General features: G+C 39.6%; 2 protein-coding genes across 3 annotated transcripts in view; one reads left to right on the top strand and one right to left on the bottom strand.

The window, feature by feature from the left end:
• Positions 1-898: 898 nt before the first annotated feature.
• On the top strand, positions 899-8,639 carry C4H4orf3 (chromosome 4 C4orf3 homolog). The gene is given in 3 exon segments (XM_060147062.1): positions 899-1,044; positions 5,287-5,769; positions 7,265-8,639. Coding segments are annotated over 3 exon segments (630 nt in total). The 3' UTR covers positions 7,266-8,639.
• Positions 8,640-9,219: 580 nt separating this feature from the next.
• USP53 (ubiquitin specific peptidase 53) overlaps positions 9,220-13,811 on the bottom strand; it is a 44,966-nt gene continuing 40,374 nt past the window's right edge. Inside the window, exon 15 of one of the 2 annotated variants that reach the window (XM_060148658.1) lies at positions 9,220-12,927. In XM_060148658.1, the coding sequence (XP_060004641.1) occupies positions 11,913-12,927 (1,015 nt within the window). In that variant the 3' untranslated portion in view covers positions 9,220-11,912. The remainder of the gene's footprint in view (positions 12,928-13,811) is intronic. The other variant, XM_060148659.1, reaches the window with a different exon arrangement.

Raw genomic sequence — 13,811 nt, 5'->3', positions numbered from 1 at the left:
CCTTTCAATAAAACAAAGGTTGATTGCTCTATTGGTTAGCATAATGAGACTTCAAGCCTGTGGGTTTTAACATCTTTGTCATCTATGACTACCAATTAAGCTTGGCCATATTGAAGTTGTTTTTAAACTTCAAAATGCAGCAGAATGCCCTCTTTATTTTGAAATAAAATCTTTTATGAAACCCCAAAATATAAAATAAACAAAACTGAGCTCTTAAGGTTGAAGTCTGTATGTGTACGAGTAGGTAGGGGGAAGAGGGTAGGCAGTTTATTCACAGCCAATCCTGCTTAGCCTTCCTAACATCCCAACCATGATGCAGAACCCCAGGGCTCTGGGACAGTGTTTGAATATTCCATATCTGTGAGATGTCCTCAGCCAGTACTTCTAAAGAATTGGATGACTATTGCATCTGTATCTCCTATGGCTCCTCAGATAGTGCCTGACACACAGTAGGCATTCAAGGAGTATTCACTGAAATAAAAGACATGAAATCCAAAATGGGGGAATGGATTAGTGTATATCCATTACTGGTACTTGAGAAAAATCTCAGAAAGTATCCTCACTGACAGTGGTAGATCAGTAGTGGTAGATCTCAGTGGTATCATTATACTACTGTGTTACAAAAGAGATAATTAAGATTGTATTAGTGGCTGCAGAATACAAGAAACATAACTGAATAAATATTTAATTTCTTCCACATTCAAGGTATGGTTTGAGAGACTATAGAGGCTGCAAAGATGGTAAAAATATAGGATAGGTAAAATATCCTGAAGAATATTTAATACTCTGATAGGCGAGATAATTTACATAAAATTTTGCTACAAAGCAAGCCAACGTACCAAACTATGTCAAGAAAATTTCAATGTTTTTTGAGCTGAAGGTAGAGAAGTTTTGAAAAATGACCAGTAGACACCTCATCAACAGGTGGCTGTTACAGAATGTAGAGGGTAATTGATGCAGAAGAAAGGCAAAAAACTATGGGAACAAATACTCACTGCATAATTTTCAGAAGATAACTCTCACCCTAAGAAGAAAGCATGACATATGAAGTAGTTGGAGATGAGTTAAATGTGAACTTTTTTGCAATTGGTGTGTTAAAAATACTGAGAATGGAGAGATCAACGTGAACTGTAGCGAGGGAAACTTTATGAAGTTGGCAATTTGAACTGAAAAAAGATGGGAAGGATTAGGATAGGTGGGGAAGCATGTCAGTTTAATGAAGACAACATGTGCCAAAGCCCAAAGGCCAAAAGGAGAAGAGTTTCCATGAGGAAGAAGAAGAAATCAATCTGGCTGGAGCAAAGGGTGTTTGCTGGGCACCAGGTTGGCTGAGTGGGGTGGAAACAGATTAATAGCGGGAGCTGCTAAAGGTCAAGATGAAGATAAAAGAGAAGCTGCGGGCTTCCCTGGTGGCGCAGTGGCTGAGAGTCCGCCTGCCGATGCGGGGGACACGGGTTTGTGCCCCGGTCCAGGAGGATCCCACATGCCGCGGAGCAGCTGGGCCCGAGAGCCATGGCTGCTGAGCCTGCGCGTGTGCTCCGCAATGGGAGAAGCCACGACAGTGAGAGGCCCGCATACCGGGAAAAAAAAAAGAGAAGCTGCAACAAATAGCAATTAGTTTTGATGACTGTACAACTCTCAAAGAAAACTATCATAGGTGTGTAAAGTAGTAATGATGGAAAAGAAATAAGAGAAATGAAAGTCCTAAGGATATTGAGGTGGCCTGAGATGTGGACAGTGAAATAGATTACCCAGAGAATTCGACAGCTTGAATAGAATCAGGGGTGACAGAGATAAATCCTCTGACTTGACGGTAAAGTTGCACCAGTGTCAATTAAGAAATCCAGTTTCTGATTCTCTACTGTAAGTTTAATGGTGAGCTCTGGGGTGCAGCTGAGGATCAGTTGACCCTGTCGTTTGATGGGGTACTGTCCCTCAGAGGGGTAAAAATATACCCTCTGAGGGTGCTGGGGTCTAGGGAGATTGTTTTTTAAGCTTTTCTTTCTCTACAGCCATTAGAAATAGAAAACAAGAGTATTCATAACAGAAGACACCAGAGTCACTATAACCCCCCCAAACAGTTCAAACAAATGTTTTCTCCTGTTAATCTAAATTCAGAAAGAGAAAAAGACAAGAAGAGACTCTTACCATTCTCGTTTATTGGATACTACAGGCAGAAATCTGGGAGACTGACTAGTAGAATTCTCATCTTCTGCCGGCTTATGTTAGAGGTCCCAGGATCTGTCACCAGCAGCAGCCCTGGAGTGAGCAGTGTCCAGTTAGTGACATCCATCCGTGATACCAGAATTGTGGGCAAGGAAATGTTCTCTACCACTCTGTCCCCTGCAGGACTCCAAATGGATTTCACAGTTTTACCTCCAGCTCTAGGCTAATCCCAGTGGTTTACTGTCTGTACACCTAGTAGATGGACTAAATGCTATCTGACTAGACATGATAACACCACACAGCAGTGAATAAATTAATAACTAGATTATTTCTCATTTTGGTATTCCTTTATGGATTGAGTCAGACCAAGGAACTCATTTTATAACAGAAATAAACTACGTGCTTGCAAAAACTTTGGGGTACTCATTAAAATTTCATGCCCTGCACCGTCCCCAATCCTCAGGGCAAATAGAACATAAAAATCTAGACATCAAAAGGACTTTAGTGGCTTCCCTGGTGGCGCAGTGGTTGAGAGTCCGCCTGCCGATGCAGGGGACACAGGTTCGTGCCCCAGTCCGGGAAGATCCCACATGCCGTGGAGCAGCTGGGCCCATGAGCCGTGGCCGCTGGGCCTGCGTGTCTGGAGCCTGTGCTCCGCAGCGGGAGAGGCAAAAGGACTTTAGGAAAAGTCTATCAAGAAACTGGACTTAATGGCCAGAAGCACTACCTCTGGCCCTTATAAAAATCCAGAATACTCCAAATAGAAGGTGTGGATTAACCCCTTTTGAAATAGTGTTTGGTCACCCTATGCCTACTGGCGTCTCTAAACCTCCCATTTCTGGATTGAGTGAACACTATAGGGACTTAAGTGAACAATATGACACTACGACTAGCCATATACAGGAACTAACTAGTATACTTGGGGGATATTATCGACAGTAAAAAGGGCGTGGAATGCACTGACTTGCTATCCCCTTTGACCAGGAGATTGGGTATACATCAAGGTTTTTAGAAGAAAGCATGCATTGTCATCTTGCTGGGAAGGCCCTTACAAACTGCTGAGCACTTACACTGCCATCAAAATAAAGGAAAAATCCTCCTGGATTCATGCGAGCACTGCCAGCTTTGACCCAGATCAGCAGCACTCCCAGGACAACTGGAAGACCATTCCTAAGGTGACCTTAAACTAAGGATTTCCAGGACCAATTTCCAGGTCCCAGAAGCAGACAAAATCATGAAGTAGACAGTTGTTCCCAAGATCACAGATCAAGAAACTTCCTTCTACCTATTTTCTCCCCTATTGCATCTCCCTAGTCCCAGATGAAAAGAAAAAAAGTGCTTCCTTGTCACAAAGCCCTCCCTTTCTTTAGCCATTTATTAAAAGGCTGACTGGAGGGGCTTCCCTGGTGGCGCAGTGGTTGGGAGTCCGTCTGCCGATGCAGGGGACACGGGTTCGTGCCCCGGTCCGGGAGGATCCCACATCCTCTCATCCCACAGTGAGAGGCCCCATACTGCAAAAAAAAAAAACAAAAAAAACAAAAAAAACCCTTTGGCTTCTTTGTTCATAAAGTAGCGCCACATAAACACACTAGACCAGGTATTATAGAAAACTGGCTTGTGTACACAAGTGTAAGTTCTTTTCAGTACTAAGATCCTTTTTCTTAGGCTTTGGAACTTATGAGTTGGAAAAGGCAGTTCTAAATCTTTCCATAGTAACAGAACAACAGTTCAATATTGGTATGCAAATGTCAGAAGTCTTTCAGTCAAAAGTTAGTAGCCTCTGCTGGACTTGAAAATCTTCTTGCCCCGGACACACTGACAGCCCAAGAAAGAGGAGCTTGTGCCATCACTGATGAAGCATGCTGCTTCTATGTAAATCACCTGGGACAAATAGTGTCTAATCTGCACCTTTTGAAGACAAGATAAACACCCTCCATCAGATAAACAAGGCTCAGCCATTCTATTGGACTGACCTATTCCCAGGGATGGGAGACTGATTTAATGGGATATGGGGAAGTGTGCTTAGATGTGTTGTTTTCTGTTTATTCATCCTCATTCTAATCTATGTTCTTCTCTCCCTTTGCAGATCCCTTGCCACTCTGCTGCTAACCCAATTCTTCTCTCCACAGCCACTAACTCAGAGTTTATGTGAAACTTCTAGGGAAGTTTCAGACAGGGGAATGAAGGAGTTCAGAGCATGTCACCCCAAAATATGTCACTTTGGCATATTGAATATTTTCAGTTAAAGGCATTTGAGAAACAGCTGGTGCTAGAAGTGCACTCTGACCTTCCTTTTTCTTCCTGAAGGAGATAAAATTCCCATGTAAAAGATGCCCTCCCTACATCAGGAGGAAGGAAAATATTTTTATCACCAGATGGGAAATTGGACCAAAAAATCCATACAAACAAACCTTGTTAAACTAACCCTTATCTTCCTAGTCATTTCTCCACAATTAACTACCCTTAACCAAACCTCTTTGTCTTACTTGTTTCTTTTTCTAAAAGGTAGAAAAGCTTTCTGCGCTGGTCACTTCCTCAGGTCTTCATTCTCTTGTGAAGGTTCCCATGTACATGTAAAAAAAAAACCCTAAAAACCACTTCTATGCTTTTCTCCTGTTAACCTGTCTTATGTCAATTTAATTCTTATGCCCAGCTGGAGATCCAAAGAGAGTAGAGGAGAATTTTCCCTTGCCTACAATGGTAAATCATTTTCTTTCTGCTAACATTCTAATGTCATGGGGGATCACACTCCCAAACCCTTGGATTATTCTTAAATTCACTCCTTTGAGGTACATACAAAATTCTCACGTTTTGCTCTCTGGCCCCTTTAGAAACTTACCCTCACACTTATGATGTCAACCTCATTAGAGCTGTTTACAGAATTTAATCAAATAAGTGTAACATGTTAGGGACAGTACAAAACCCATTAGAGGAGGCTCTTTTAAAACCTTGGCATAAGGACCCAAAAGGAATACAGGGATAAGGAGAGGCGACCATGAGCACTTCCAAGGTGGAATCAATCACCTGTCAGGAATGGGACGTGAAGTGACTTCCGGTCCGGCCAGAGAGTATTTCTTCTAGCGAAACCTGAATAACCGGCTTCCCACCTGGACGCTGCAGGGCGGAACGGGCGGACAGCTTCCCCCGCCTCCAAGTGGAGACGCCGCGGTCCGTCCGCAGTCACGGAGGTAGCGGGCCGACGGGCGACGCCTGCGCGCTGGGAGGGGCGGGTACAGGGCTCACTTCCGGGGCGGGTACAGGGCCCATTTCCGGGGGAACAGCGCATGCGTTGTGGGGGGGGGTCGGACTTCGTCCACTTTTCCGGCGAGGCGAACGCGGAAGAGCGGGAGCTGAGGGTTTCCGACTACTCAGATTGTGGCGTGGCGACAGCTGCAAGATGGAGGTGGGCTTGGCGGCCGAAGATGGTCGGGATGGTCCCCGGGAGCGGCGAGGCTTGGGTGAAGCCGAGAGGCCGCAGCAGAACCACGAAGTGCGGCCTCAGTCCGGGGCAGACCGGTTACCAAAACATTCCTACTGGTTGGATCTCTGGCTCTTCGTCCTCTTAGACGTGGTGTTGTTTTTCTTCGTGTATTTTTTACCCTGGTGAGTACTCTTAACGCATCGTTGAAATGGTAAGGGGCTTAGAGACCATCTACCCCAGTTTAGGGAGGTGGGTGCGGGAGAGGCGAGGAAATTGCATTACGGAAAGTTACGGCCTGTCCACCATCATCCAGCTGGCGAGTGGTAGGATAGGGTAGGCGCGGGAGTGGAACGAAGACCAGAGTGAAAATGTCCTTCCTTGGCACCTCAGTTGAGGGTGTTCAGATGAGGTGTAGAGGAAACTTGGCTTCATAAATTTTTTGTTCTATGTTGGGAGGAAACCGGCTGGGTTTGAGTTCCTGCACTACCACGAAGAAACTGGAGACGTTATTTGGCTTTTTGGAGCTTTATATTCACATTTACCATTTGGGACCAATAGTAACCAGGTCATAGGGGTGTGGTGTGGCGTGGTGTTTCAGATAAATCGCCAGCTTATCTAAAAGCGATTTATTTGCATATTGCCTGGCAGCAGTCAGCGCTCCGCTAAAGCTACTGTTACTGTACGACGGTTTGACCGTGAGCAGGCCGTGCACGGTTATCTCACATGGGTCCAGAACTGGACTCTTGACTTCGTACTCAGATGACCTTACTTTTCAGTGTCCCCATTTCAGTAAATGTTAACTTTATTCACTCACTTCTCCCGGAAGCCTGGATCTCATTTTCTGATTTCCCGCATTGCTTTATATACACACCCGCACACTCCAAAACACCAACTGATGAGTCACAAAACTCTCTAGATTCCATTTGGAAAATCCATGCTCTCCATTTTCATTGCCACCCCCTCTGAGAAGACTGTTTTGGCAGAGGATAAAGGAAGGGGACTTAGAGAAGGGGCTTGGGGGAGCAGAACAAGAAGGAGGATACAGGACTGAGATGATACAAGGGACAAGTTCAGGAGAGGAGCAGTGAGCTGAAGGAGGAAAGGCGGTGCAGCTCATTTAGTCATTAAACAGCTCCTTTGGACTTCGGAGCTAATCCTTTACGCACTGTAAGTTAATTTCACTCAGCCATCATGCTTATTGAATTTGTGGTAATTATGTCTTCTTCTCTCACCCCCAGCCCCCAATTTTGGCAAAAATTTGGGCATAAACTCACTGTTGGTGAGGCCCCATTGTCTCTGATTCCTTGGATTTCTTGAATGGTGTGGCCGAGGGTTCAGTGGGACCAATGGAAGATGGGTGTTTCTGTAAAATCCTCTGTCAAGTCATTTGTAAAGGAGAATCTTTCCACCCACTTCTCCTGATATTTGGTAGAGTGATACTTCAAATGCAGTGTTTTTTTGTTTGTTTTTGTTTTTGTTTTTAATCTGAATTTTCAGCTCTGGATAGAAAATGGAAGACTTATAAAGAATAGTCAGGCCTTTTTTTGCTCTTATCAATATGAAAATCATTTAGGAATAGGCAAATGACTAAGACAATCAAAGTTTTCAAAAGTTGGCATAAAGTATTTAAAGGGAAAGAAAAAGGAAACATTGTTGACAATTATTTGGTTTTTACAGAATGGTTTGCCTGATACCTAAATTAAGAATTTTGGCTCCTGGAGTGGATCCTGAAAATGACTACAAACTTCTTGAACAAAGAAGGCAGGATTGTGCACCAGAAGAATTTCAGACTCTAAGGGACCTTCATTTCATTTTACACATTCTGTTATTCTTTGCGGGAACTATATTAAATGGGTAATGATCTCAGCCATTCATAGCTAAGTTCTTAAAACTCGGCTCTGATTCACATTTTAAAACTTTTTACAGATTATTTGGTGGCTTTACAGGGGCTGAACATAAAAAGTATTTATACATGAAGGTTTATTATACTTATTAGGAAATAGATTGTTTTTCCTTTAACATTTTAAGGGTTGGCCAAGGTTTAGTATGATGCAGATAATATGGTGAAATAATAAGGTGAAATATTTAGAAATAAATTATACAAAAGCAAGGGAAGAATTTTGAAAAAAGGAGTTAAAAGTTATACAGAAAATGCAGGCCCACAATATATTTGCTGTAAGTGCCAGTTTGATTTTTAGATTAAGTGGACCTCTGTTATGGTTGCTAGGTTGGTACAATCTTAGAGAAAGTATATAATATCCAGTAATGGAAGGCTAGAGTGCATGGGGTCTTACCTGGATGCTTCCCCTCACTTTTAAGCTCTTGAACTCTGTAAAGTAGGACTGTGTGTTTCAAACCTAATTTTTATTGTGGTTGCATTAAGAATGTTTGTGGCCAAAACATGTTTATTATAATGTCTGTAACTTACTTTAATACTCCAGCAAAGTCACCATATTTACTCTTTAAGCAAATGTTTGAGCACTTACTGTGGGCCAGGTACCGCACTGAACGAAACAGACAAAAATCCTTGCCTTTATGGAGCTTACATTCTTTTTTATATAAGTATGTTAACAAGAATTTATTTCCCAGGAGTGATCAGCTAGTATTTAGTCAAAAAGGTCACATTCCCAAAGCAGCTACTATAAGCCCTTCAGAAGCTATTCCTATTATATAACAGATGTTAGAAATGGGCTCTTGTCCTTGAAATTGGTGACATTTTATATATTGGAATTGCCTAAATATTTTCCCGTCCCTTAGAAGCAGGGCATAGATCTGGTAAACTCTACATCCTCTGTTCTTTAGAATGGCATTTAGGGTTAGTGTGAAATCTGGGATTGATTTTGGAGGCTTTTAGCCTAATGCTGACTATAAGTTTAACAATTACGCCTTCAGAGAACCTAACAAACCTGCCTGAGGAGAACTTTTTAGGCAAGGTTGAAGCATCTAGAGAAACAGAACTGGGATTTCATTGAGGGTACCAAACAGATTGTATGAATTGTTTTGTGCTACTTGCTAGTAATTTTGTCCAATAAATGTTGATTATACAGGTAAATTGGGTCTGATTTCCTTTCATTTTAACAAATTACTTGTGTGTTAGGTCACACACAAAGATTTATAATCCATACTACCTTTCTGAGCCTAGAATCAGCCTTCTACCACAACTATTGAATATTCTGAAAATTTCTAGTACAGGGAAGATACTACTAAGAAGAAAGATTGTAGTATTGTGACATGACTGTAAATGGTATCCAAAATGGTGGCAGTATGAGGTTTGAATATTTCCTACAGATGAAATTGTGCCTACCACTGAACTGTGCCATCTCAGGGTAACATAGTATACTTGAAGGCTTTTAACTGGGTAAATGGGACACCAAGAAGAATTGGCAAACTTGCTGTGATAAAAATAGAGACATCAAAAGTATTTACATCAATGTGATTTTAGTCTGGTAAATTCCTTTGTAAATTTCATATAAGTGAAATGATTGTTTCAATACCCGTTTGAAATCAACTGGCCAATGAGCAATTGTGAGGAAGTCTTTAGAGTTCTGTTAACCTGAAAATTTTAGGATGTAAAGTGCTCCATATACCTAGTCCCTACATGTAATGGGAACACATTCAGAGACTACAGAATATTTAGTAAGGGCATTTAATGTAGAGGTAATTATGCTCTAGGAAAAGGGTCATCAAACTACACTAATGGGCCAAATCTGGCCCACTTGCCTCTCTTTAAAGGCCTGTGAGCCAAGAATGATTTTTAACATCTTAAAATGATTGAAAAAAGTCAAGACTATTTCATGATGTGAAAATGATGTGAAATCCAAGTTTCAATGCTTATAAAGTTTTACTGGAACACAGACATGCCCATTCATTTGCATACTGTTATGTAAATGTTACCTTACAGCTGTTTTCACACTACAGTGGCAGAGTTGAGTAACAGAGATCCTATGGTCCACAACGCCTAAATTATTTACTATCTGGGTCTTTAAAGAAAGTTTGCCAACTCCTGTGGGAACGCTCCTTTAGGCCTTGAGGGGGTTGAACTCTTAGGAGTCTCCTGTGATAAATTTTTTGATCAGTGATATTCCAAGTTCACCCCTTAACTTTAAATTGACTTACATTTCCCATAAAATATATAATTCACAGAGGTGAAAGGAAGCCACAGTTTATGAATGCAAAGAAAAGTCCCAACCATATTAAATTAAAAATCAGTTTATCCCCCCCAAAATTTTGAATCAGAAGAAACTGACTTCACAGAAAGATACTCTGAAGTATTTTGAACATTACAATCGTTGGATGTGTTATTTTAAAAGTTATCATAAGCTTATAACCAGAAGAAAACATCTATAAAAATAGACACCCTAGAAACAAAAAATTCACATGTGCATGATTAGTAAATACATAATCTATATTTGGAGTGTTGAATCAACAAAAACAAATGGTCAGTTTCTAGTCTATTAGTACTATAACATGATTCAGGAGGTTTCAACTGGACAGTACTTTAAAAAGAGCCCAAATTGGACGTTTCTATTTGATATTTGCAACTCAATTGTGAGTTGAATCCCATACAAATCTATGAGATTATTTATAAGTATCAGAAATCAGTTTAAATGTTTCAAATAATACATTTTCAACTGGACAAAACTACACAAAGTTTTTGAAAGCTATTAAAAATTCTTGAAGCTCATTTTTCTAGTATTTTACAATGTTATAAAAGCAGTAATTAAATACAGTGACATTTCAAACACAATTTTACAAATTTACAATATTTACAAATCCCCCCATACTAAAAGCTATGTTAAAAAAAAAGATTTCTTAAAAGATAAAATTTTATTTAGTTGATATTCAAGTATTTCTAAATTAAGAGAATATAAAGTAATAATCACCTACTGTTATAGCTAGAAAAGGCTATTAAAAACTTCTCTAGGTGGAAGACAAAATTTGGCCAAGATTTGATAACTCTGAGCTTAGACTTCTACAAGCAATTACTTTCTACTTACCTAGAAAATAAGATTCATTTACATTTTGGAATATTTTAACAGTTTATGGGATTGGTCAAGATATTAAATTTACTAATTAGTTTATGGAATTATGTTTTATATATAAAATTTAAATTCTCAATTCTCTAGTGTGGACAATATAAAACTATTCTAAACTACAATTAGTTTACCAGCTTAGTACAAAATTAAATGACAACTATGAAATACGGCAATTACTTATTTTCACTTGTAAGGTCATCATAATAATGGAAAATCCCCTTTTTTTTTTTTTTAAAGAAAGACTTCTCCATGAAAATAGGTGGGGTAAAAATTAAATTATTTGTTTAGAAAAAAGGGAGGGATGCTCAAATTAATACATTTCATTAAAAATTAAATCTATATGAAAGGCAAAAATTTAATCTGGAAACCCAGAAAGATTTTCAAATTCAAGAATATGAAAATTACTAAAATGGGCTGACAACCTACAAACAGGTAATATTATAGCAGGGAAAATTTAGGCAGTCACAGTGATATTCTTAAAAAGAGGACTATAGGTTAATTCCTAACACTGGTTATTAGCAGCCCAAAGTAAACCAAACCAAAATAAAAACCTTTCACATTTCATATAAAATTAGAAAAAATGTAACAAGATAAATAAATATACTAAAGTGAAGTATTTTTAGCTTACATGACTGAAGTAATGTTTATGAATGCATACAACAAAGGATATTCTGAAGATAAAAATTCTAGGAGCAAAACTGTCTTCTCTTCTGACCTTGAGAATTTAAAAATTGTTTTATCATTAAGGCTTTTTTCCCCCAAATGCCATCAATTTCATGGGTCGATACATTTTAAGACACTTAAAGGGATCATATGTAGTAGACTATCACAGAAGTCAAAAGCAAATGGGTGAAGTCCTCTTTTGGCTCCCCATTAGAAAGTGCTTCCTCACAAAGCAAATATTGCTTTGACTGCACAAGCTACATATCTTCTATCTTTCAGTTAGCAGAGTTTACCAATCTACATATGAGTACTGGTTAGTTTAATACCTATGGGTCTACCAGTCAGAAAATAAAGGGACAAATTACATTTTTACTCAACTGCAGCATATGATAAATGACTTTCTGCATACCCCCGGATATTCTATTTTTTGAGGCATGCCAAGACTATTCAGAGGGAATTCCAAAATATCCAATAAGTAGATCTTCACAAAATAAAATATCTATATAGAAAGTTAAAGTGATTAATGAGTTAAATATTGCCATGGTTTTAATTTCATATAGCACTAGGTTTGGTCATTTGATTCCTAGTTAATGGCCTCAGAAGTAAAAGCCTGTCGGTTTCATCATTTATCTATTACAGTGTATACCAGGTTTATGTCTTTGCTTGGAAGGGCAGTTTGAACCAAGACTACTATGTAACACAGGCCCTAGCCCTCTTTCATTCTGAGAAAGTGAATTATCATTACAAAAGCCACTGCTCTCTGGAAAACAGAGCTTGGGCCTCTGATGGTATTTCAATCTATATGTATCAGTCATGCAGTTATCCACTGAAAAATAGGTAGTTAATGAAACTGTCTCATTTGGACAGGTAGAACTAGAGTCTATTTCTGGCTGGCAAGAAGCACCAACAGCTGTACCCGAGTCGGCCTGAAAATCATTAGCTGAAGAGCTGGACGGGGTGTTTGATGTGTTGCCGACATTCTCTTTTGCTTGAAATGTTTCCTTAAGTCTTTCATCATTCATATGTGTACTCACTTCTAAACCTGGTTCTGAAGCTGTACTTAAACTGTGCTTTGGAAGACTAGAAGAATTAGCTTTAAACATCTCTGTTTGTTTGACAGCAGGTGGAGCATCATTTTTCTCTGACTGTGGCACATCATTTTTCTCTGACTGTGGCACACTGGTTATAGCATATTTCTTTGGTGGCAGAGGGGGTGGGGTATTCTGGCAAACAAGTTCTGGCATCTGACAACCATCAGATCTGCAGGTTGACTGAATGAGATGTTCCCTGGATAGAGAGTTCTCAGAGTAACACTGTTCTATCGTATTTTGCTGCTGGATGAGGGGAGCAGTTCCTGGCTTCAACCCCACAGTTCTCATGTGTGAAGACCACAATGAAGATGGTGAGACTGTTCCATTACTGTTCACTCTCTTTGCAGAAGCAGAATTATCATCAACGTGAAAAAGCAAACCTGTTCCCTCAGAATTTTCTATATTAAGCCACTCAGAAAATTTGCATTCACTTGCTTTTTCAAGTTTCTGTTCATCTGACTGGTGGGTATGCTCTCTTGCTGTATGGTCCTTGAGTATTTGTGGATTGGATGAAGGGAATAACTTTCCATTGGTTTCACGTATATGTGACCTGAAAAATAAAAACAAAGCTAAAACGCCATACACAAATATGCAAAATTGGAGGGAAAACAAACATTTGTAGTTTAACTTCCCAATACAGCACTTATGTTATTTGTGTAACATAGCAAAAATGGAAAGATATTTGCAACCATTAACAATTTACACTCTCTGAATCCAAAATCTTTATGCCAGAATACATAAATGTTTATTAGAAACATCCGTCATTACCAAGATCAGATTTATAACCAGAAGTATAGTTAAAAAAGCAAATTTCAGGGGATTCCCTGGTGGCACAGTGGTTGAGAGTCCACCTGCCGAAGCAGGGGACACGGGTTTGTGCCCCGGTCTGGGAAGATCCCACATGCCGCAGAGTGGCTGGGCCTGTGAGCCATGGCCGCTGAGCCTGCGCTCCGCAACGGGAGAAGCCACAACAGTGAGAGGCCCGCGTACCACAAAAAAAAAAAAAAAAAAAGCAAATATCAGAGAATTCCCTGGCAGTCCAGTGGTTAGGACTCAGCGCTTTCACTGCCCAGGCGCAGGTTCAATCCCTGTTTGGGTAACTAAGATGCCACAAGCCACACAGTGCAGCCAAAGAAAAAAAAAAAATTCAACTTAAAAACACTGAAATTACATTTATTGTGATAAAATGTAGCATAGACTTAAGTAAAATGTTACTAGCAAACAATTCAATATTCTAAAACACTTCCCACCCAAAGTTTATAGCAATAGAGGTACTTTAATTTTGATATATAATGCTATAAGGATAGTATACTAATTAAAAATAATTTGGTTAATCAAAGACTACCTTTATTTAAGTAATAGTTAACTTCTAAGGTGAAGAAAAATGATATCACATTGCAAATTATTTATCTTCATATGATTAAATTATTTTTC

Source organism: Lagenorhynchus albirostris, chromosome 4, assembly GCF_949774975.1.
Source record: "Lagenorhynchus albirostris chromosome 4, mLagAlb1.1, whole genome shotgun sequence".
Classification (NCBI taxonomy): Eukaryota; Metazoa; Chordata; class Mammalia; order Artiodactyla; family Delphinidae; genus Lagenorhynchus; species Lagenorhynchus albirostris.
Note: the sequence above shows the minus strand (reverse complement) of the source record. Positions and strands in the feature narration are given on the sequence as shown.